This window comes from Protomyctophum bolini (assembly GCF_963924005.1).
Source record: "Protomyctophum bolini genome assembly, chromosome: 3".
Lineage (NCBI taxonomy): Eukaryota > Metazoa > Chordata > Actinopteri > Myctophiformes > Myctophidae > Protomyctophum > Protomyctophum bolini.
Genome location: NC_137864.1, coordinates 21,691,620 through 21,717,619, shown reverse-complemented (window position 1 = coordinate 21,717,619; position 26,000 = coordinate 21,691,620). Strand labels below are relative to the sequence as shown.

General features: G+C 43.3%; 1 protein-coding gene across 1 annotated transcript in view; it reads right to left on the bottom strand.

The window, feature by feature from the left end:
• LOC308312349 (uncharacterized protein) overlaps positions 1–26,000 on the bottom strand; it is a gene marked incomplete at its 5' end in the record, with an annotated part of 59,105 nt that overhangs the window by 4,827 nt on the left and 28,278 nt on the right. The window contains 8 exons of the mRNA XM_080758954.1: positions 2,363–2,501; positions 3,442–3,543; positions 4,769–4,876; positions 9,259–9,332; positions 9,752–9,815; positions 12,533–12,792; positions 15,709–15,807; positions 22,906–23,020. Coding sequence (XP_080615080.1) covers positions 2,363–2,501; positions 3,442–3,543; positions 4,769–4,876; positions 9,259–9,332; positions 9,752–9,815; positions 12,533–12,792; positions 15,709–15,807; positions 22,906–23,020 — 961 coding nt within the window. The remainder of the gene's footprint in view (positions 1–2,362; positions 2,502–3,441; positions 3,544–4,768; positions 4,877–9,258; positions 9,333–9,751; positions 9,816–12,532; positions 12,793–15,708; positions 15,808–22,905; positions 23,021–26,000) is intronic.

Genomic DNA, 26,000 nt, shown 5'->3' with positions numbered 1-26,000 from the left:
TGAGAGAGAGAGAGAGAGAGAGAGAGAGAGACAGACAGACAGACAGACAGACTTTATTCTTCTGAGTACACATAACACATACGTCATGTGCTAGTATGAGCCAATAGGGGAAGTGGTTCAGTGTCACGTGATTCCTTTTTTGACCCCACAAAAAACTCGGATGTGTGTCTCGCACAATATGATTATTGGCAGAATGGTGGAAAGAAAATTTTGAATATTATTTGGCGGCCCCGTTTTTTATTTTTCACGGCATCTGTAGTTGTTGCAATCACCTTGAAATGTCAAAATATAATCCAGAAAATGTAGCCATGTGTGTACGTTCCCTAATGCGGTAATCTGTGTTGTTTTCAGTTTTCATGTCATGGTCACGTCCTGAGCCCCTCCCTGTTTGCCTGTATGATTTTCTTCTGGGCGCGTTTGGAAATAGTGCACTGTGCAATGCAAACTATAATAGGCGAGTGCACTCCGGTGCGGTATTTCTGCTCCCTCTGTCTTCCCTAAGTCCTGTTCCTCTGACTCTGATTGCCCTGAGTGCCATCACCTGTGGGGACCAGCTGAGCCAGGTTGGGTGACTATTTAAACTCTGCCTTGTGTTTGTTCACACTTCACAGGGCTGGATCTTACGTTAGTGTCTGCTTTTTCTGTTCAGCTAGTAGTGTATGTAGCCTACTTCTGATATCCTATGTCATTTACCAAGTAAAGTCAAGTTAATATGTGATCTTCTTCTCCTGCCTTTGTTTGAGTTCTGAGTTCCTGCACTTGGGTCCTCCTAACACCTGCAAACCGAGACATTTCACCCCCTGAAGGAATGGTGGGTTCGGACACGCCCTGGAATACTCGTATGTGTCTCAAAGAATTACATCAGGACATTTATTTTCTACCCATTACAACAAGATTCAAATAAAATACATGCTTTAGTTTAGACGACCCACAATAAAATCAAAACCACATGAATGTACTAGTATCCAGACATAAAATCATTTTTTTATAATAGACCCAACTCTATTCTGAGACAAGCTGCTAACAACATTCTATCCATGAGTTCAATTTTTGTGGATTTGTGATAATGGCTAATTGCTTGAAATGAAATGTGTGTTGCTCACAATAATTTAGGAGATGTGTATTCACTTCACACAAACCACCAGTAGGTGGTGGTGTCTGCTAACAAATGGAGACACTGGATGGCATTCACATAAACCACCTCTTATAACAATGATATGTAGATAGATACTAATATAAGCTGTTATGATACAGATAGACTCAACTTTAACACTTGACTCCTTGAGTCCGAAAAACTATAATGGACATGGTAAACTCTGCATATGATACTTTTGCTCAGTAAAAACATCTTGATCACACACACACGTGCAGTTAATGGTCACACACACAAATGTAGTGCTAATTGGTTCAGACTAGATCAGGGGTTTTCAACAGGTGGTCTGTGGACCACAAGGTATTGCATGTGGTCCCTGATCATGCATTTAGTAATGTAGTAAAGTGAAGATTTTGTTAATTTCTTCCACAGAACAGTGCACTAAACTTGTGCGCGCAGTTCCGTGGAAGTGTGTCAATGTTGTCAGTTACTGGGAAGTCTGAGGTTTAGAATTTCCACAGAACAGGGAGAATAGAGAAGGGTAAGTGTACCAGCTGACCTGATTGAGTCATTATTATGAAATGTGCCCATATAATCATGGCATCATGTGTCTGCTCTATCAGTACTGTATATCAGTTAACGACATTTAAAAAATGTCTTCTAAATCATGACAGTTTTCTGTATGAGTGGTGCTTAATATTTCATGCCAAGGACCCCAAACATTATAATGTAATTGGCCGCCGACCCCCATCTGAAAATATGTTGTTCCAGGGACCTCCCCAGAAGCAATGATTTGAGTTACAATGTTCACTCTGTAATAATATATATTCAAAGATTTGAGGCACATTTTCACGATTTTTCAAAAATAGCATTTTTCAATATGCTATTTTTCAATATCTAAACTTAAAGTATAACAATGCTTAAAACACCAAAAGGGGTTCCTGACCAGAATGGGTTAAACCGAGATTAATGGAAGATTGGTTAAAGTAAGTAATGGAATAAGGGTAACCGTGGGATAGGAATAGATAACATTTTGATGCAATGTTAAGTAATAATTTATCTGGGGGCCCCTGGAACGCACTTAAGGACCCCACTAGAGAACCACTGCTTTAAAGGTTTGACTTGCAAAAAAAAGTGAGAGGCGCCTTCGGGGCACGCATAAAGTACATAGACTTGGCTGCAGTATAAAAAATGTCACAATATTTTGATTTAGTCTTTCGAATATCACACCATTCAGTCTTACTCCTATTCAGTGCGTGCGTGCCTCACCCAGCTTGCTGATGCCTATCTCCTGCAGGTCTTCCAGGCTGATGTCAGAGACAAAGTCCACGTTCTCGTATCCGTTCTGCACCAGAACCTGGTAGTACTGACTGAGACCCAGCTGAGACAGCCACTCTGACAGGTTAGCCTACACACACACACACACACACACACACACACACACACACACACACACACACACACACACACACACAGGCAATTACATTTTTATTTGAAAGGGCTTTATTGCAGTGGTTTATTGCAGTGGTTTACGCTCTATAACAGACTGCTGCCTAATCAAACCCTCTGAGCACCAGCTGCGCCCCGCTTGATTTACTGCTGTTTCCAACATGACAGCCATGTAAACGCACACACACACACACACACACACACACACACACACACACTGTGACACACAATGTCATTTACAGCTTCAAAATGTTTTTGAAAACATTTGAGTGAGAAAATAGATGAAGCAGTACCCGAAAATGTATTCTATTTGATCAACTCACACTTAAGGAATACTTTTTTTGTGTGTTTTGGGTCAATTTATAAATGTATGTTTATGAATTATATCCCGACAATGGCCACCTAGCCAGATATTATCCCTTACGTATCTTCCTGGTAGCTACTGTATCAACAGACTGTCTGCATGCGCATTTTTGGATTAGTTGTAGGTGGAACAGTGATGAGTGAATCATGCCAGAGTGTACTGTACTCTACACTCTCCTGGGACTTATACCGTAATCCCAAGTGGGGTGATATAATATGAAGGCAGGATGACTTTGTCAAGGTCTGGGACACAGAGACTTTTTGTGTGGTGATTATACAAATCTGGAACTACTACTACTGCGTTTAAGTTGAACTGCTTGTCAAGCTGTAAAGGGGCAAATCAGACATCACACCAAGGTTGTTGACATAGGATTTATTAGCAGGGTGGACAGGAGTTCTTATTAGTCCAAGACATTGTTTTATCTGAATGATGTCAACTTAAAACATGCTTTCATTCAGCTGTAAAAGGTGTGTGCTAACTTGCGAGCGGGCGTGCGTGCGTGCATGTGTGCGTGCGTGTGTGCAGGGTATCTTACAGGCTTGTGGTCAGGCAGCCAGTCGGTGGTGGGCATGGTGCTGATCTCTGTCATCAGCTTCTTTCTGTGTCCAGGTTTCATCACTCCGATGGCCGTCAGGTCCTTCAACACATAATGACGACTTTAAAAGCTCCATCTCGCCCACGATCACTCACCTCTTTAGTTCAGAGACACTACGCTGTCTCTCTGCATTCTGTGATCCTATAGTTTACTGAGACGCTACACTGTCTATCTGCATTCTGTGATCCTATAGTTTACTGAGACGCTACACTGTCTCTCTGCATTCTATGATCCTATAGTTTACTGAGGCACTACGCTGTCTCTCTGCATTCTGTGATCCTATAGTTTACTGAGGCACTACACTGTCTCTCTGCATTCTGTGATCCTATAGTTTACTGAGACACTACACTGTCTCTCTGCATTCTGTGATCCTATAGTTTACTGAGACACTACACTGTCTCTCTGCATTCTGTGATCCTATAGTTTACTGAGACGCTACACTGTCTCTCTGCATTCTGTGATCCTATAGTTTACTGAGACACTACACTGTCTCTCTGCATTCTGTGATCCTATAGTTTACTGAGGCACTAGACTGTCTCTCTGCATTCTATGATCCTATAGTTTACTGAGACGCTACACTGTCTCTCTGCATTCTGTGATCCTATAGTTTACTGAGGCACTACACTATCTCTTTGCATTCTGTGATCCTATAGTTTACTGAGACGCTACACTGTCTCTCTGCATTGTCTGTATGTGTTTATAAGTCACTCTGGATGGGAGCGGCTAATTTGCCTAAACTGTACCCAGTGGTTTGATATGTGAACTAACTATGTGTATACTACTATATGTGGCTAACTATTAGCCTTAGGCTTGAAACGACCAATGCTTCCATGTTGCAAGTCATTCATACTGTATGTCTACTGACTCACTGTCCCTCTAGTTGTTGACCACACACACACGCACATGCGTACACACACGTGTCACACACGATGAGACCGACCCATATAAGCGGGGACAGGCACAAACACGGTAGTCTCCACAACAGGTTGGAACAGTCATGTGACCAAAAATGGAGGCAGACGATAGGACGAGGACGGACGGACTGACGGACGGACGGATGGACGGGCAGAGACAGTGCTCAGTGGATGGCCACACTGGGGGGGGGTCAATGGGGTCACACCGGGGGGGGTCAAAGGTGACAGACAGGACTCAGGAGGAGGGCACGGATGACATCACCCAGAGCCTTGACAGACAGGACGGGGGGTGTGTGTGTGTGTGTGTGGGGGGGGGGGGGTTAGGGGTGGGGGGGGTTGCATTGCAACCTTACCTCGGGGGTCATGCGGCTAACGGTGTCTAGATCGTATCCCGCCGTGACGAAGTGGGTGGTGTAGAACTGAAGCTGAAACCCCCCCAGCCACGAGACCACCGCCTGCTTCTATAGAACACACACACACACACACACACACACACACATGAAGCGACTATCAGCGCCATCCCAGTTAACGTCCAGAGTTACGGACACACAGTGGCATGCAGACATTTTGAGGGGCAGGTGCTAAAGGGGCATCGTGTGGGGAGTGTCGAAGCGCCAGTTGTGTGAGATTTATAAATCTTCATGGACATAAATAATATATTAGACGCTTTTAATGCAGAATTGGTCGATGTCACCATGTGACAGACTGTACAAATAAAATGAACAAACTGTATAAAAAACGAACTTTCAAAAGGGCACATTGCTGTCCATACACTATATCTGCAGACACACAGAATCGTCAAATCATCGCTTCCCGTGTCGGCATGCAGGGACGTGCACACATAGACATCAAAGGGGGCTTCAGCCCCTTGCCCATAAAACAACTGCCCTTAGACCACGGATGCAGCATTTACTACATGGTGAAACAAGTGCAAATGCCACTCCTTTCCATGCCATGCCAGGAGGCAGCATTCAGGAGAATAGCTTTTTCCCCCCGAAGTCTCCTGAACATAGTATTTTGCGTTGAACAAATTTGTTTAGAAATCCATGCACGTCGCACACCACATCTCCAGTTGATAAAGACTGCTGGGTTGTGCCCTGAAAATAGCTGATCTAGAAGCTCTCAACGTGTCGCAGTGCTTGTAGATCTGCTATTTTCGCTATTTTTGTCTAAAAGTGCCCTCTTACGGGATTTCAGCCCCTGCCTCTCTAACACTCTCTGCACGTCCCTGTCGGCATATGACACAACGGGTGGCGTCCCCGCCCCCCAACATGACACACAGTGTTTTCCGTGTGGGTGCATCCGTCCCAGCCTGCCGCCCGTTAAGAGTGTGAGAATGTGCTGAGAACACACTAAACCACTACAGTACACCTGAGGAACAGCCTTTATTTATTTAAAAGGCAATTAACTGCCAACATGTTTCGACCAGCTTGGAGCGAAATGAAATACTACAGTAGCAGACTCTAGAAATTAAATACTATACAGTAGCTGACTCTGGAAATGAAATACTATACAGTAGCTGACTCTGTAATGAAATACTACAGTAGCTGACTCTGTAATGAAATACTACAGTAGCTGACTCTGTAATGAAATACTACAGTAGCTGACTCTGTAATGAAATACTACAGTAGCTGACTCTGTAATGAAATACTACAGTAGCTGACTATATAATGAAATACTACAGTAGCTGACTCTATAATGAAATACTACAGTAGCTGACTCTATAATGAAATACTACAGTAGCTGACTCTGTAATGAAATACTACAGTAGCTGACTCTATAATGAAATACTACAGTAGCTGACTCTGTAATGAAATACTACAGTAGCTGACTCTAGAATTGAAGGTTTTTGATGTTTTTATGAGGTGACAGTACTTCATTAGACCCCTTGGTGTGGTTGTTGTGTGCCATGATTGTCTTGTATTTATGGTTTCTAAAACCTTGACAGTCAAACGTGCCAATGAAAAAAAAACTGTGATATAGTGACATCACAATATCACCCCCTCCCCCTTTATCATACAACCACAGCTGTGGGTGCGGCTTCAGTTCAGGTGGATCACCACACATCGACCACCCACCAGGCAAACCAGGCATACTTAATGAACTGGGTGGGCGTGTCCACATAAAAATTAGATTTTAACAAATACTGTAACAAATACTAACTTTGTTAACTGTAAAAAAAAATCTCGGCACTGTTTGCTGTCACTAAGAGCAAACGTCCATGTATATGTGGTGAATGTTGAGTGCCTTGTCATGTTTGAAACGTACATCAATGTCAATTAATAATAAGCTGTGCTGTTCTGATGGAGGATGCTGCATACATAACATGCATTGTTTTCCTTCCATGCTTTTACCCAGAGTGCCTCAGCAGTGCATGGCCCCGAGGCAGGCTCCTACATATTTAGCGTGTGGGGGGGGGGGGGGACACTGCTGTCCTGTTGGCTTCTATCACATGCAGCTCACAGAGCCATAGATCAGAGAGCCATAGAGTGAAGACAGAGTTATGACAACTCTGTTCACTTCACTTCATGGGGCTTCAGTCCAGTGGCGGCTCTTCTACGTAGACTTCTGTTGTTGAAGAGCATAGAAAAAAGTGACAATGTCCTGGACCACGCCACTGCGCAAAAATAATGGAATGTGGAAGTGTTAAACTTTCCAACAAACTCTGGTAAACTACCGAATTGTACCATCGCACCTGTATATTACCGTATATTACATGTATATGCCTGCTAAACTTGAGGTTTACGGGAAAATCTAGTGTCCATAATTGCCTGTTAACTCCTCTTTTCACGCAGTGCCGGAAGTTGGCAGAAATGCACTGGACTCAGGCAACAGCCCCAGCCCCATCCCTTTGTTTTAGATAGTTTTTTTTGTAATAGTAGAACATAAACATTACAGACTTTAGTTGTCACTGTACAATACTTGTCATCATGTTGCACACATGCCTAAAATTGCGCCGCCCCTCGTTGAAAACAACGTATTTCAAACTCCAACTTGTCCCTCTCCATGCTGCATGAACAGCGCTCGAGCGCTCAGGTTTCTGCCCCCTCAACAGTGCCGTCGCTACCTATACGCACAATACGCATTGTCGTAAACTCCTCAATGTTGTAAACTCTGTCTTACTCGATGGCTCTGGTAGAGGCAGTGCTTTTATAGAACGCTGCTGTATTGTTAGCTTCTATCACACACAGCTCACAGCCTCACACTGATTCTAGGACAGAACACACACCTTCTAGATTATACATCTTCTATATAAGAACACACACCTTCTAGATTATACATCTTCTATATAAAGCACTGCTGCCTGTAGTGTGCTGCTGTCCTGTTAGCTTCTATCACACGCAGCTCGTAGTGAAGAACACAGATTCTAGAACACACTTTATCTGTAATTTGGGGATTTAGCACTGTGTAAATTTGCTATCTTGTGCCACAGCCTAAATCCCTAAAACACCTCTGCTACCCGTTACATTATACATAGGTGTGGTTTGGGGGCGTTACGCCATGTTAAACCAATCCATGCAGTGCCACATGTCATTGCCTTTAAGAGATCTGTTATCCATTACCTATTATGCCCAGTGATATCTTGCCTTACACTATGGCCCTGGAAGAGTGACGCGTTTCTTCCTTGGAATACATTTATATTTGATACAGAGGGTTGGTTTGTGTGTCCATAGCTACTCTATCTGTCATCCACTCCAACACAGTCTCACTTGTAGTGTACACATCAATCTGTTATCCATTACCTATTATGCCCAGTGATATCTTGCCTTACACTATGGCCCTGGAAGAGTGACGCGTTTCTTCCTTGGAATACATTTATATTTGATACAGAGGGTTGGTTTGTGTGTCCATAGCTACTCTATCTGTCATCCACTCCAACACAGTCTCACTTGTAGTGTACACATCAATCTATAATCTCCAACGTTGAGAAGCAATGTAGACGGAAGTGGAGGGGCTGTGTGTGTGTGTGTGTGTGTGTGTGTGTGTGTGTGTGTGTGTGTGTGTGTGTGTGTGTGTGTGTGTGTGTGTGTGTGTGTGTGTGTGTGTGTGTGTGTGTGTGTGTGTGTGTGTGTGTGTGTGTGTGTGTGTGTGTGTGTGTGTGTGTGTGTGTGCATCTGTCTTTGTTACTATGCCTGACTCCATGGCAACACACTCTCTTCAAAAGACACTGTCTGGTATGACGTTGTTTATCCTCTAGGAGGCAGCAAAGGACGTGTACATCACAGGGGATCACACACAGCAACATCACCTGAGCAGTATAGCAAGCCTCCATAGTTACTGGATTGGAGCACATTTACAGCTCTTTTGCATAGGTATTATACATACGGTATGAAACAAGTACATTATACAAATGAGCAACATGGGCCGCTTTGTAATATTGTAGATCTGCTATTTTCAGCGTTTAAAATCAGCCATTATGACACCATCAATGCCCGCCCATATACATTTTGTCAACTAAATATACTGTAGATTTACGGCCAAGCTACACCAGGCAATTTTGCGCGAGTGCGTATGCGTTTACTGCGCGCGTACAGTGCATTTGGATAGGACCAATATATGTCAATGATACCAGCTACACCAGACGCACGGATACCGCGGGCCATCCTACGTGTGCTCTAAAAATAGGATCGGTTCTGACGTGTAATTTGGGATAGCACTGGAAGGCTTGGAACGCCACGTCTCTGAGGCGGTGTAAAACGCACCCAGACCGTCTCCAATTGGCTGGCTGTTTCCTGAACGCCAGGCAGTTCCAAGCATTCCACTGTGATCCCAAATCACGGCAGACTGACTGTCAGAGTAGCATGTGGAGTAGATGGAGGTCAAAGGTCACAGCGGAACTCACTTTCCCATCATCCTCCTCGGCTTTCCGCTCAAACGACCGCTGCTCGTGAACTACAGCTGGACTGCCCGAAGAGCCTGAGAGAGAGAGAGAGAGGCCAAGGGGGAGAGAGAGAGAGAGAGAGAGGCCAAGGGGGAGAGAGAGAGAGAGAGAGAGAGAGAGGCCAAGGGAGAGAGAGAGAGGCCAAGGGAGAGAGAGAGGGGGAGAGGGGGGCCAGAGAGCATGAGAGGTTCACTTTGTACAGAAGTGCTCATCATGAATAACACATGGGACAGCTGTGTGTGTGTGTGCGCGTGTGTGTGTGTGTGTGTGTGTGTGTGTGTGTGTGTGTGTGTGTGTGTGTGTGTGTGTGTGTGTGTGTGTGTGTGTGTGTGTGTGTGTGTGTGTGTGTGTGTGTGTGTGTGTGTGTGTGTGTGTGTGTGTGTGTGTGTGTGTGTGTGTGTGTGTGTGTGTGTGTGTGTGTGTGTGTGTGTGTGTGTGTGTGTGTGTGTCTTACTTGCTGCCTGCTCCAGTAGGTGTTCCTTTGCTTTCATTGACTGAGACAGCACCGTAGCCAGGAGCTACACACACACACACACACACACACACACACACACACACACACACACACACACAGGTTAACAGTGGGGTCATGTAATTAATGGTGTTTCCTCTCTGTCTGAACTCCAGAACAAACACTTAAGGTAGTTGCACACTGGGCGTGTTTTTCGGAAAACCGATAGAGAAACGCTGCTAAAAATCAGAAAAATGCGCTCGGTGTATACAGAGACCTTTACTGTATGTATACTTCATATTGATGTTGCTCACTGTAAAATAGCCCGATCTACAAGCTCACAATGTGTCGCATTCTCACAATGTGTCGCCAATGCGTGAGCTTGTAGATCGGCTATTTTACTTTGTTGCTGTTGGGAGGACACCTCCTAACTCCATTTTTTAGGTTTTTGCTATTGAACACCCTTTATGTCTGTGTGTTGTTTAAAAAATATTGGACCAATGGGAAAGTAGTAAAAAACGCTTTGGATAAAACCTCTTAACTCCATTGGACCCTCAAACTGTCTGCTAAAGCAACTAACTCCACCACCTCTCTCCCTCTCATGCAAGTAATTGACAATATTTAAAGTCACAACACCAACTTTGATGAGGCTGTATTGCTTTGTTTTTCTTAATTTCCTGAAAAATGAACAATTTGGAGTTAAGGTGAGACACCCCAGGTGAAATCATGATTTTTCATTTTTTTTTTTTTTTGCTATTTTGCTTCCTAAACATGTTTTCTTTCAAACTAAAGCAAAATACACATTAAAAATACAGATTTAGATGTTTAGTTGGATAGTTTATTTTAGCCAATGACAGCTCGTTTTTCGGGGTGAAAAGCCACCATCTCTATTTTCATGATTGGTTGTTGGTACAAAGGAAGTGACCATATTTGGATCAGACCACAGTCAGCTTGAGGTCCAGACCTTTCCAATGATATATGCCATTATATGTTGTTGCAAAGGTTTGGATGAGATATTTTGTCTCAAAATAGTGGCTTCAAATAAAACGTTTTGGAATTTTACAATACAAATCTTTAAAGGCCGTTTTCTCAAAATGAGTTTTCCTCATACTTGGGACAAAGAATCTCCACTTCAGTTGAACTCACATACACCAAACTTTCCAGTCTTATTCATAACTATATTCCGCAGACATTTACACATGGATTTGTTGATATATCATTCACAGCCTGATTTACATCACATTTTATACCAAAAAAATGCCGAAAATTGGGTTTTTTATGCCTGTTGACACTATTTTCTGATTTGTGGAGTGATAATTAGAGATATCAAAAATCCCATGTGTAATTTTCTTTGTCTCTAATGTGTCAACAAAATGAAATGATAATTTTGAACCTGGCTTTATCCGATCTTCAGATTTATCGTCCCGAAATGTATGCAAATTAGCGCATATAATGCCTAATTTGCATATTTAAACATATAATTTCAGAAAACTTGTAATACAAAAAATCTTAGTTTTAATATAAGTAATCAACTGGAGAAGTTTCATTGTGATAGCTATTAGTTAACTTTTTTTCCCTATTCACCTGGGGTGTCTCGCCTTAAGAGGTTTCTTCCCGACAGCAGAGATATACATTATAGTAATGCACACATGTTCGTTAACCCCTAGAGGGCACGCTGCCTGAGCTAACCGCCAGCCGCTATACGTATAGATCATTTGTTGTTTGGCCAGTGACACGGCCGCGTGCTGGAGGCGGAGCTATGAATGAACCAATGGGAACCCTAGCATCCACATTATGGGTGGAAACATTCACCAAATCCAAATGTGACCACATTTGACTGAGGGACTGCCATTGGATTTTTTTTTCATGTCATGTGAAAGCAGGGAATCATAGCTTCAAATGTACATATTGGTTGTGCAGTTTGACCCACCAGGTTTGGAGATATGGCTTATAGAGTAATGTCTTGCAGAAACCAGCGAGTTGAGAAAACAGGCTTGAAAGGTTCACATCTGTGGACTCTAACATAACATAACACCTACATGTTTAAGCATTTATCTCATATTTACATGTCTTCTGTGGACTTTAACATTACACCTAGCTACATGTTTACACATTTATTTCATATTTACATGTCTTCTGTGGTCTCTAACAACACCTAGCAACATGTTTAAGCATTTATTTCATATTTACATGTCGATTTCAGCTCTGACACTTATTTCAGACATGCTCTAGTTTTTCTCGTCTGGTGAAAAGCTGGAATTTGCGCGATGGCAGGTTCTCATATCAGTCAAATCTGGTCACAAATGTGTCTGTGGCAAAGACTTGTCTAAAAAGACCCAATTACTGAATCTAAAGTCTCCAGATTTTCTTCAGAATATGTATGACACATATTTACTATGCCACTATGTATTAGGAGTCCCAACTAGTACAAGTGGTTTTCAAATGTTTTATTTGTAAGGACCCCCCCTAAACTCTGAGTGTTCCTGAGTCTCCAAACAAATCAATTAATTTATGACACAACGTCACACCAAACAGGAAACACATGTTGTGGGCGATGTTGAAACAAGTGTAACCTCTCTGACGTCTTAACGGACTGGGTTCCAGTTTCACTATGACTGAACTACTCACGTACGCACGCACGCGCGCAAGCAAGCACACACACACTTTAACTATGACTAAACTACTCCTCGCACACACGCACGCACGGTTGTTGAAACACGTGTAACCTCCGAAGTCTGACGGCCTGGGTTCCACGCACACACACGTACACCGTGATATACTGACCTTGACCCCTTCGGCCTGGGCATGCAGGCCCGGAGCGTTCAGGCCGTGCGTGTTGAGTCCCGGCGTGGTGGGCGTGTGGGGGCTGGTGAGGGGCGTGGTCAGGGGCGTGTTCAGCACGTGGGTGTTCCCCAGACCCTGGACGCTTCCTGTGGAGCCCTGGATACTTCCTGTTGAGCCCTGGATGCTTCCTGTGGAGCCGTGAACGCTTCCTGCGGAGCGAACGCTGGAGATGCTGCCGACACTGCCACTGCGGTCTCCACCTGAGACATAACACAGATTTTATTGATTATAATAAAACAATATATAACAAATAATGTATGTTAAAAACTATAAAAAAGTGATGGAATATGAAATAGGTGAAAAGGGTGTCATTTCATGAAGTGTGGGTCATGACCAAAAGAATAAGGTCGCGAATAGAAGCGGCCGAAATTAGTTTTCTCCGACGGGTGGCTGGCATCTCCCTTAGAGATAGGGTGAGAAGTTCAGTCACACGGGAGAGACTCGGAGTAGAGTCACTGCTCCTTCGCCTGGAAAGTCAAATTAAGCTCTAATCAAGCCCCGAATATCGCATATTACACAGCTATGCATATAAAGACTACGTGCTTGCGAGAGTGTTAACGTGAGGATTTCGTCCGGTTTTAGGTAGATTACAAACTAGCCAAAAGTTGCTACATTTTGGTACATTAAGCCCCCGATTATAGGGAATAAAACAATTACGTTATTTACGTCATTGGGCAATGAGGGATTTTTTGATTCATTACGTCAATAGCATCAAGTACGAGGGTTAAAGGTGGTGTCATAGTTTGAGGGATGTGCCACATACTGTACCCTGTGAGGGATGTGCCACATACTGTAGCCTACCCTGTGAGTGATCCTGTACATACTGTACCCTGTGAGTGATCCTGTACATACTGTACCCTGTGAGTGATCCTGTACATACTGTACCCTGTGAGGGAGGTGCCACATACTGTAGCCTACCCTGTGAGTGATCCTGTACATACTGTACCCTGTGAGTGATCCTGTACATACTGTACCCTGTGAGGGAGGTGCCACATACTGTAGCCTACCCTGTGAGTGATCCTGTACATACTGTACCCTGTGAGTGATCCTGTACATACTGTACCCTGTGAGGGAGGTGCCACATACTGTACCCTGTACCCTTTAGCTGCGTTGTGTCAACTTGTGCGTGTGCGTGTGTGTGTGCGTGTGCGCGTGTGTAAAGTGCTTTAGATAAAGGCGCTATATAAATGCCCCATTTACCTTTCAATAAGCTAGTAAGTAGCAGTTGGTGTGTGTGTGTGTGTGTGTGTGTGTGTGTGTGTGTGTGTGTGTGTGTACTTGGAGCAGACTGTTGTTGCTACTATAACAAAGACGCTGTTTAGAAATGGGACGTCTGTTCTGTTCATCAGGAAATGTTTTCAACTCGTGATTTCCTAGAAATCTCTTCCAGAGAGTTGCGGCTTTAGAGAAAAGGCCCTTTGTTTTTGTGCCACAAACAAAAGTGAATCTTTCATATTTCAAGCTCCTCTCCTCTCCTCTCCTCTCCTCTCCTCTCCTCTCCTCTCCTCTCCTCTCTCCCCTTAACCAAAACTATGCCAGGATGTATTGATAAATGTGATATAATTGACGCCAGCATGTTTTCCCTGTCAGCTCTTATTTTGAAAAGCCACATGTCCAGACTTCCGGTCTTGATCTTATATTAGGAGGTTGGACGATGCGTGGTCACGTCCTGTTTATCAAACTGTTTTGTCAAACTGTTTATCAAACTAATGGAAGGCAACACAGAGTCTGCTCTGGGCCGTGGTATAAACCTTGTTTTGACCAAAAATGCCATCTGGGACAAGGAATAGGAGATACAGGCGATTGAAAGAAACGGATAGAGTGGATGTTTATGGGCACGATGATCATGATGGCTGTGTTATTGGCCGCACCAGCTAGCAACCAGATGCTATAGTTGCCGGACATCAACGGCAATGGCGTGGAGCGTTAGCATTTATTAATTGCGAATGGCACGATAACTGTTAAGGCTTATAGTCTGTTCTGGAATGATTGCTCTGTACCTCCAGTGGCGTAAATAGTACTGTACTGTACAACTTTGAGATACTTTTTCTTACTATAATTCTTAGGGTTTTGTTGGACGTTTCAACATGTTTGTACGGACCGGGAACACAGTCTCGCGGGCATGCACTGCTCAAAAGACTGGGGGAACAGCCGTGGTAAACCACGCCCCCTGGTAGAGACGGTTGACTTGTCTACTCACTCGCTGAGTTCAAGTACTGACATGAGATATTTGTTTAAACACTCCACCTAATTATGAGTGCAGGGCTCCAGTGTATTTATGAGCAGGCCGCCACACTAAGACAAGTTAAAAGAAAAAATTACACCCGTGTGAACTGAGTGGTGCATGCAATCCCCCTCCCCCCCACACCTCTCTCTCTCTCTCTCTCTCTCTCTCTCTCTCATTAGCAGCACTATCCCTCTCTCTGTTTCTGGCGCCCTCTACTGGTACTAATAAGTCATATACTCGTGCTCATGCAGGCCACATAGGTAGACACATAGGCACATATAGGTAGACACGGACATTGCTGGTTGTAGGAGTGGTTGCACCTCTCAAAAGCTAGTCAGAGACCCCTGTGACATTTAGAGGGGCAGGTGCTCAAGTGAAAAAGGGCACCGTGTGCGGCGCTTGGATTTTTGGGCATAAATAATAATAGTAGACGCTTTTAAAAGTATCGGCATCAAAATGTACTTAAAGTATAGGCTACTAAAAGTAAAGTGCAGAATGTCCCATATCACAAGCTGAAAATGTGTAAAATCTATTGAAAATAGCAGATCTACAACCTCACAATCCATCGCGTTGCGACCCATTGTGAGCTTGTAGATCTGCTATTTTCAAATGGCCGAAATGTATAGGGTTGATAGTAATAGTAACTACAGTTTTCAAATGATTGTAGTGGAGTACAAATTTCGGCTCTGAGATGTAGTGGAGTAGAAGTAAAAGTACTGGAAATACTAAAGTAAAGTACAAATACCTCAAACTTGTACAGTATAGTAAAAGTACTTAGTTACTTTCCACCACTGCTTTCAAAAGGGCACGTTGCTGTCCAGAGGGCAAAAGGGCCAGTGCTCTCTATAGCACCACCTAGTGTCTATCTGTGCACGCCCCTCCCTCCTACCTGCCAGAGGTCTGCGCAGCACCCAGATGTCCTCCATGGTGCTGCTCTGAGGGGCCAGAGTAGGAGAACCCTGAGGGCTGGGTTCTGAGGGCCTGGAGCCTGGAGCGCACACACAGCCCCGCGCACGCACGCACGCACACGAACACACACACACACACACACACACACACACACACACACACACACACACACACACACACACACACACACACACACACACACACACACACACACACACACATACACACACACACACCACACAAACAAGGTTATTAGAATGAACTCAAACCCACTCCTAATCAAAGAAAAACGAAAAGCAAGTGCATGGAAAGAAATACATAGACTTACAAAAGTTGGTAAAATCAAATACATTTTGGTGATCATTTTGCCGTCGACACAATAAGCATGAGGAGACGACGGTACATCATGTGTCATCGTGTGTTAAGGCTTATATGGATCACAATCTTTGAATGGATGTCACGGCCCACTCGAAATTGTTGAAAAGCCACCAATCTGTCCACTCAACAGAACTTTATAAGTTGTCAGATCGGGTGGCCATTTTCACAGCATTTGAACTCATTTACTGCCAGAGTTTCTCTAGAACATTCTTACTAATCTCTGAGGACCCACAGAATATTTTGTTCGATGTGAACACCAGTGGTCGAAAGTAACTAAATACATTTACTTAAGTACTGTACGTAAGTACAATTTTGAGGAATTTGTACTTTACTTGAGTATTTCCAATTTCCAATACTTTCACTTCTACTTCACTACATTTTGGATCCAAATATTGTACTTTTACTCCACTACATTTATTTGAAAACTTTAATTACTAGGTACTTTGGAGATTGTAATTTTGATTAGAAAACATCCATTAACCACTCCAGCCCTATATATTTTGGCCATTTGAAAATAGCAGATCTACAAGCTCACACTGCGTTGCGATGCGACGCATTGTGAGCCTGTAGATCGGCTATTTTCCAAAAGATTTTGTACACATTTTGACTTGTGAAATGGGACATTCTGTAATTTGAGTACTTTTACTTTTAGTACTTTAAGTACATTTTGATGCCGCTACTTTTGTACTTTTACTTGAGTACATTTTTAATACGGGACAGAGTACAGATCTACATTGCAGTATTTATACTTTTACTTAAGTAAAACATTTGAGTACTTTATTGATAAATTTGGTGACCAGTGGTGGATAGTTTCTACTTCCATCAGGGATGAAAGTGTGTTTCGGCAATGTTCCGTTCTTTAGTTGTTTGCAGTTGAATATCGCTTGTTTTCACACTATTTATTATTTAAAAACGAATTATACTGTAACTATACTATAACTTCTCCGGCTTGGTTTTTCTCCGGAGATTAAATCACAGGTCACAGAAGAGCACCCTCTATCGTAGACTACTGAAAAGCTATATTAACCTATACAGAATGCTGAACAAATACCGATCAATGGCATTCTGTGTGTTGGATTTTTAATTTCGTTAAAATATATATTTTTAAATGTGTTTTGCCAATTATTTGGGGGCCTACTTGCAATACCCTCACAGACCAGCAGTGGGCTCCGGACCACAGGGAGCTGCAGGTCGACTCTCCATGACTGTGAGTCAAATCATAATATCCATGCTGAACTTATTAAATATGGCATAGCTGAAAATAACAGACACCCACTACTACAGTAACTGAAACTAAAATGAATTGAATATAAAATAAAATAAAATAAAAATACAAAACTATTAAAACCTTGACACAAGCACATACAATTATACATATAGTACATGCACAAGTGCAAGCATGCATGGTCACACACTATCACACGGATACATGCACACAGACACACACGCGGCCACATGCACGCACAAAAAGCACAAATCCTTTACCATCTGCGATGTGAGGGATCTCATTATTATGATGTACACACACACACACACACACACACACACACACACACTCGGACACGTTCGGACACGCTGGTCAGAAAATCTTACGGCCATCTGTTGAGCATCAGTGATAGTATTATTCTGGTGTCGTGCATGATGGCTGCCATTCCCAGTTTAATACGACCTCTCTGGACAATCATTTGTCATATCAATCATTGTTTAGTGAGTGTGTGCATCCTTGTCTTATCTTTATCATTTATATCCTAGCGCTCCTTGCAAAGCCTTTTGAGTTACATGCTACAGTATGAAATGTGCTGTATGTATACAGTAGAATCATAAACCTATTTAGGCCTGACGTCGAAGTTTAAAAAATGTCTTCTAAATTCTCACAGTTTTCTGAAATACCTATATGTTTCTGTATCAGTGGTGCTCAGTATTTCATGTCAAGGACCCCAAAAATATATGTAATTGTCCACCGATCCCCATCTGAAAATATGTTGTTCAAGGGACCTCCCCAGAATCAAAGATTTGAGTTAAAATGTTCACTCTGTAATAATATACGTATATTCAAAGATTTGAGGCACATTTTCACGATTCTTCAAAAATAGCAGACCTACAAGTTCATAGTGCGGCACTCGGTGCAGTGCTATGAACTTGTAGATCTGCTATTTTTCAATAGCTAAAGTATAACATAATGCTTTAAAACACCAAAAGGGGTTCCCGCCCAAAATGGGTTAAGTAACTCATGAATGGACCGCTAAGGGTCCATTGCACGTGTACACTCTAAAGCAGTGGTCCTTGACCTTGAGGGGGTTCCAGGTGGTCCCCATGCAGCTAAATGATGGAGAGTTGGTAACCAATTGAACCCTATATAGATCTTTAACACTCTCTACTTTTTTAACACACTATACTTTTTCAACGCATCACTGTTAATAGGCCAAACACTGTTTGGGGTGTAACGATAGTAGATGCATTGAAAAATCTATTTTAATTTCAAGATTCGAAGTATATCGAAATGAAAACAGCAACATTGACTATGTATCGTATCGTATGGTTTTGCAATGCAAATAATCGATATCGAATCGTTTTGCTATGCAAATAATCGATTATATCAACACTACACTTTTGTGAGTGGTATTTAGACATTTTTAGAAGAAAAAAGAAAAGGAAGGGTTTAATTACTTTGTTTATAATAATGTCAATGTATTTTAAATAGTTACTGTATCGTTTTTAAATCGTTGAATCGTATCGTATATCGTATATATGAACCAACAACGTCCATGTATCGTATCGTCAACCATGTATCGTGATACGTATCGTATCGCTGTTAAAATGTATCGTTACACCCCTATTTGTTATACATATAGAGGTGGTTGAAGTATGACCCCTATTTGTTCTACATATAGAGGTGGTTGAAGTATGACCCCTGATTATCTGTGCGTGGAGACGGACGACGCTGGCGTCCGTGGCTCTGCGTCTGACTCACAGTGACCAAAGGCCTTAATGCTGCGTTCAGACTCAGTGACCAAAGGCCTTAATGCTGCGTTCAGACTCAGTGACCAAAGGCCTTAATGCTGTGTTCAGACTCAGTGACCAAAGGCCTTAATGCTGCGTTCAGACTCACAGTGACCAAAGGCCTTAATGCTGCGTTCAGACTCAGTGACCAAAGGCCTTAATGCTGCGTTCAGACTCAGTGACCAAAGGCCTTAATGCTGCGTTCAGACTCATGAGTGACCAAAGTCACTGAGTCTCCGTTGAAGGGTTAAAGTGTTGTGCAGTGCGCTCATAGACGTCAATAAGTGTGTGTCTGTGGAGTCTCTCAGCAACATGCGTTCACTCCCCAAAACGTACTACAGTGACTTCTTGGGACAAACGTGACCAATAATTAAGCGTCCAAATGTTTGATGTGACATTGGGGCAGGATCCCCTTCACGTAATTCAACGCCGCCCCGTTATCAAAACCCAAGACGTAAAAGACAGACGGCTCCCCAAAAAAAACCCGGTTACAACGATGTCTGAAGCGGACGGAAGTAGCTGTGCTGAACGTTGTGAAGTCTACGTCAGCCGACTCAGCATCGTTCCAGTTACATCATGACACATCATCCCCTAGTCAACATGTGCCGTCGCGGGTACCCCCGATACACATAAAATGTTCCGTTTTGTCAGATTTGTGCCAACCTGTCAACCGTTGGGAGTGAGAAAGCGTTGTTAAAAAAAAGCACCAAGCTAAAATATAGCCTACTTATATATAAAATCCCACCCGTGTGAAGTGAGTGGTGCAAGTCCATGTGGGGGTCCCGGGGGGTCCCCGGAAGCTCCAGTATCGGCATGGTTCCGGTGATCCGCCCCATGTCCGAAACGGTAGAGAATTGAGAGAGTTACCATGTGGGGGTTCCAGCGAGCCGCCCCACGTCCGAAATGGTTGAGAAATCACAGAGTTATCGTCTGGGGGTCCCTCTACTGTACCCTCTACTGTACTGTACTGTCACTGTACTGTACTGAAACACCTGAAATCATCATATACAGTAATGTGTGTCTGTGTGTGTTAGGCTGCACAGCAGTGACACTTGGTGGTGAAAACCGACCAAAAGCTATTTTGTGCTCGGACAGACAGACCCAGCCAGGGACGGACGGACGGACGGATGGACGGACGGACACACATAGCTGTCTATTGGAGTGGTTGCACCACTCAAAAATATACTAAAAGTCTTGGGTTAAAAACAGAAGCAACAGTGAGCATTTCTCATTACAAGGAAATGTGTGGACAGTAGTGGAGTGGTAATGGACCAATGAAAAAACAAACAAAAAAAGTGGTTGACTCAATGAGCTTAAAAAAGTTAACTTTTTTTCAACTATTTGCATATCTTTCGTAGCTCTAAAAGTGCGTTCACACTGGCAAATATACAACAATATTCAACAGCTTTGTATAGCTGTTGTAGCTTTGTATAGCTGTTGTAGCTTTGTATATAGCTGTTGTAGCTTTTGTAGCAGCTGCAAGCTGATGTACATCCTTGTATACCTTCAAATCACAGGCTTCCATTGAAATGAATGTTACAGCGAAGCCTGTCTTTGTTGTTGCCAATGTGAACGCTTGCATCAGTTAGAGTTAAATAAAAACGCAGGGTTTTTACAGAGACATATGGGCGAACCTGGATTACGAAAGTAACCTTACGTTCACGTACAGTAATTGTGTATAAAACTCAAGTCTTAACGCTAAAGATAAAGCCACACTACGGTATTTCTGCTACTATATGGATAATGGAGTCTTAAGTCTTATAAGTTAAAGCCACACTACACTATATACAGTATGTACCTGTGTGGCTGAGCTGCTCCGGGTGAGAGGAGAGGGGAGGGGGAGGGGGAGGAGGAGGGGGTGCGGGGGGTCTGGAGGAGAGGCGAGGGGGCGGGGGAGGGGGAGGAGCCTTGTGGGGGGGAGGAGGGGAGGAGAGCAGGGGGAGGAGGGGGGCGTAACCGAAGGAGGAGAAGCGAGGGGTGTTATTGTCCCGGGGCTGGGAGGAGTGGCGGGGAGGCGGGGCTAAGCGCAGGGGGAGGACCTGGGAGGGCGGGTAGGAGAGGAGGCCGTTCATCGCCATGGCGACGGGACAGGAGGGGTGGGGCTTGCGGAGCAGGAGGGTGTGGCCCTGCTGGAAGGGGGCGTGGCCTGGATGGATGCCAGATGCGGCGGGAGGGAGGAGGGGGGGAGGAGGGGCAAAATCAACACCGACAAAAAAAAGAAACTCATCAGTGAAAATAAGATACGTCCATAAATTATATGAATATAATATCAAGTCAAGAAAGAAACATAATATATATATTTTTAAATGTATGTTAATGAAATAAAAATGAATGCATACATAATGTACACAGACGTACGTATGTATGTACTGTATATGCATTTATTTGTGTGCATATACGCACACAATAAATCTAGAAATAAAGTTGAATATATTCATAATAATATAGCAGTGGTTTTCAACCAGTGGTCTGAGGACCACCAGTGGTTCCTTGAGGGGTTTCCAGGTGGTCCCAAGCTAAATGATGGAGAGTATTTCTTTAACTTTTGAGTTTTGTTCTCTCAAGAGTTAAGTCATTGTTAAACATCTGCATTACTTCAATTACAATAATTAAGTCTATAGCTATTAAATTAGTTAGTCTTTAGTTTTTGGTCTGAGTCATCAAATGGTGGTTCCGTGGCTCAAATGCAGAATAAATTATGGGCCTTAATGAAAAAGGTTGAAAACCATTGACTAGAAAGGAATAAGTAATGCATGCATGCTGTATATCTTTTGTGGAATATATTTATATATGTAATATAAATAATTATATCACTCATTCGAGAAAGCAAAGTGAAAGGTATAAGAGGTTTCTGCCCGACAGCAGCGATATGAAATGATTATAATAGCCCCAAAGTTTCTGAGTGATAGGAGTGTGTAACCTAGTAAATTGGATGACCTAGAAGAGAAGGCTCACAGTGTGTGTGTTTGGGGGGAAGACAGGAAAACGATAGTTTAGTATGCCTGAATTTCCAGCGAACGTCAGAGATCAACAACGCATTCTCACTCCCAAGATGTTAAACCGTTGACCGTTGGTTTGGTTCGGATTTGAAGAAACGGCAAACATGTGGAATGCGCGGGACGGGTAGCCTACCCCAGACGGAGACATCACATGTTGATGACAATTTCATCAACAAATAACAACTAAACTAAAATGTTATTGAGGGACTGTTATTGAGATCCAGTAGAACTAAAATACTAAATCAACTGTAGATGTAGTCGACTAAAACTGGACTAAACTAAAACATTTCAGATGACTAAAATATGACTCAAACAAAATGGAATCTTATTCCAAAGACACAGACTAAACAGTGTCAAAATCAACACTGTTTCCGTCAATCAATTCCACAAAGATGTGTGAGTGTATTTGTCCTTTCCGTATCTCGAGAACGGTCCGACCAGTCGCCTTCATATTCGTATTGATGACGGATCAGCGTTTATCCAGAACTGTGCACCACAATATTGAATGGCGAGCACAGACCATACCAGCCTCGTGTAACCAGCCTTCATCTGCCTTTGCAATGCATATTGCCCCAGGCAGGCAGATTAAGTCTAAAGGTTGGTTGTCAAAGGACCAGCAGAGTTGTGTTTGGTCTATGAAGATAATTGACAGGTCAGGGGAACGAATGGGCTGCCTGAAGACGCTTATGACTTTTGATGAGTATCTTACAGCTACTGACTACTGCTAAATGTACAAACATACACACGCAAACACAAACGCATGCACGCACACACAAACGCACACACAGTGTGGCGGTCACCTGCTCTCTTGATGACCTCCACCATGTTGGAGGGGAAGTAACCCACGCGGTCATTTCCTGTCCGGTTGTCATGGATACAACCCTTCCATCGCCCGTCAGAATGCTGTTCCAGAACCTGTCATTGCACACACACACACACACACACACACACACACACACACACACACACACACACACACACACACACACACACACACATTTAACATCTTTATTTGTATTCACATTTTACAAGAAATGTTTTGGACACAAACAATAGTGGATGCGCAAACTTGAGAAAACTCTACAACAAGTGCTTCAGGATACAGATCACGGGTACAGAAAGCATCGCCTTCTCCATATATGGCGACTGCCAATTATTGCAGACACTGAACAGAATTTTGCCGATGCCTTCGCTCTCAGCTTGGGCATGCCTGCAATCTGCAGGCCCCTCACGACTGATTTGTGGACATTACCGAGGCTTCCAAATATGAACACAAGTAGTTTACATCTGTAGCCAAGCTGTATAATAGCATTCTTAAGACGCTGGTACTTAAGCACCATGGTAAGGAATGCCTCTTCCAGACTGTGGTCAACTGTACATGCCACTTCCAAAATGGTCACTTCTCTACTGTCCTCATCAACAACAACAATATCTGGTGTATTAGCTGTGACATCTGAAAAAGCATAATTTTCATTATTGTGCATGAACATGGCAGTTGAAACATGTGAGTGCTTATACATTTTGGCAGATGATGAAACATATGAACTTATGTCCTTAGCTAATAGGTCAACAGTGCTGTCGTGCCTATAGCAATGTACATTCCCTTATATACATAGCAGCCATTAAGAATATGTGACAGTGTTTCTGTAACTGTAGTTTGGTCATGGTGCAGACAATGAGGAGAAAACGTGTTAGGGTACCACAGAGAGAGATTGAGAGAGAAGGACCTGTAATCTGGCTTTGACTGTAAAGGTGACTATATCCTCATCAACTGCATAATTCTTGAATATTGTATGAGATACGGTGTGGTCTGCATCGGGAAGGCAAGTTAGCTTCCCCTGTAGTTTTAAACCAACCCAGTGTTGTTGTTGTTTTTGCTGTTATAAGGTACCTCCGTGCATTGACTGGTGATATATGGTGTTCCGTATCAATTACAGTACTCCTTACTGAGATCAAACAGTTGGTAATAATGTCCTCAGAAACTTTTACAGATTAGATTCAGAGTCAGGTCGAACCCAGCACAGAGATACTCCAGTTCTCACACAGAGGTCATTGAGGTCAGGCCAATCTGACGACACCCCAAACCCAGTAGCATGTGAGTCCATTTTAAGGTTGGGCTTTCTTCTAAACGCCAGGAAACTTGGCTCGCCCTCTGCTGCCAGTGGCACTTTACGCCGTTTCATATCTAGAAACAGAGAAGATCTAGCAAGTTCCCTGACAGTCGTGTCATCACTGTTTAGCATGTTTATTAAGTGAGCCAGCCTTGTGGCGTTATATATCCACTCCACGTTCGGCACACCAAACCCACCGTCCTGTTTGGACTGGAAAATAATGTCTCTGGTGGTGTGGGTGTTAAGCCCGAACCACTTCCTCACAAAGTGAACTACACTGTCATTTAGATCACTAAGTGTTTTACATGCTAGATGACTCTAGTCAGGGCAACCTGCCTAATAGCCTCCAACTTCATCAGCAGTGGTAGTGGTGAAGCGTCAATCAGGTTCAGCCTAGCTGTAAACTCAGATGTTATGTACTCAACCTGTTCTTTCCCTGCGATATTAAATCTATGCCCTAGTAGTTGTATGACTCATACTCACAGCCCATACATGCGTATGTGCTGTGAGTTGATGGTCAACTCAGGGCTTTTGTCAGCCTTAGACTTATACCAGCGGTTGCCACCACTACACCTCTGGTAGAGAACAGCACACTTAGTGTGTTTTGCATCTAGACCGGACCAGTCTAGAAATCTATCTGTTCTAGCGAGCATGTTTTTAATAACAATACTCTCTTCCCGAGAGGCTAACTGTACGTCGTCCGCATAACCCTGGACGGGGTTTGGGGACAGCACATTGGGTGGGGCACATTCACACAGCCACCTATTCCACTCATTGATGGCAAGAACAAAGTTAATGGCACTCCATGGGCAGCTTGTCTTAATGCCTACTTGGAGAGGTATTGGGTCTGTCAGCTGTTTCCCACAGATGACTTGTATGAATGATGTTTCATACACACACACACACACACACACACACACACACACGTATAGCCTACACTAATATGTCTATTACAACAAATGTATTTAACTGTGGGGAGTTACGATAGTTACGATAGTGAGCATGTCAACCCTCCCCATGCCGCCTCTCCCCAGAACATCAGCCCCCCCTTGCTATAGACATCTTCCCCATTAGGTCTTAATTAAGTCATAAGACCTGTACTTATAATAAGACATGCAAAATAGGGGCCTTAGGCCTCACTCACACCTAAGACACACGCGAGACACTGTGTACTGTGTCTTTTGTGTGTCATGGCCGTCTCAATGCATTTCCAATGAGAGTCACATGGTTGGAAGACACAACCTTGTTGCATGGGGGGAGGGCAGAAGACAGCCATGCAACAAGGTTAGGTCATCAAACCATGTGACTCCCATTGGAAATGCATTGAGGCGGTCATGACACAGGTGTGTCTTGTGGTGTGAGTGAGGCCTTTGTCTTGTCCTCCAAGATGGATGTTGATTTTGAAGCTGTGCTAAGAACAGACGGAGCATGAGGGGTGTGTGTGTGCATGCGTGTGCGTGTGTGTGTGCGCGTGAGTGCATGCGTGTGGGTACGTAGCACTTGCCCTAGCCCCGACGACCTTACAGGCGTATGCAAAGGCTCAACGTATGTAACTTGGATAGCATTTTATGTAGACATATGATAGCACTATATAGTATATATGCATACTTTCATTTCATAGATATTCCACTGTTACGTTCTTAGCTTATACGTATGATTCATGATAACTACTTTTTTATGATGTATCTTTATTTTCTGCCTTTATTGATATAGGATGAAAGTAGTCTGACAGGAAATGGGGAGAGAGCTGAAGGGGGGGCGAATCCAGAGATGGAGGGGGGGAG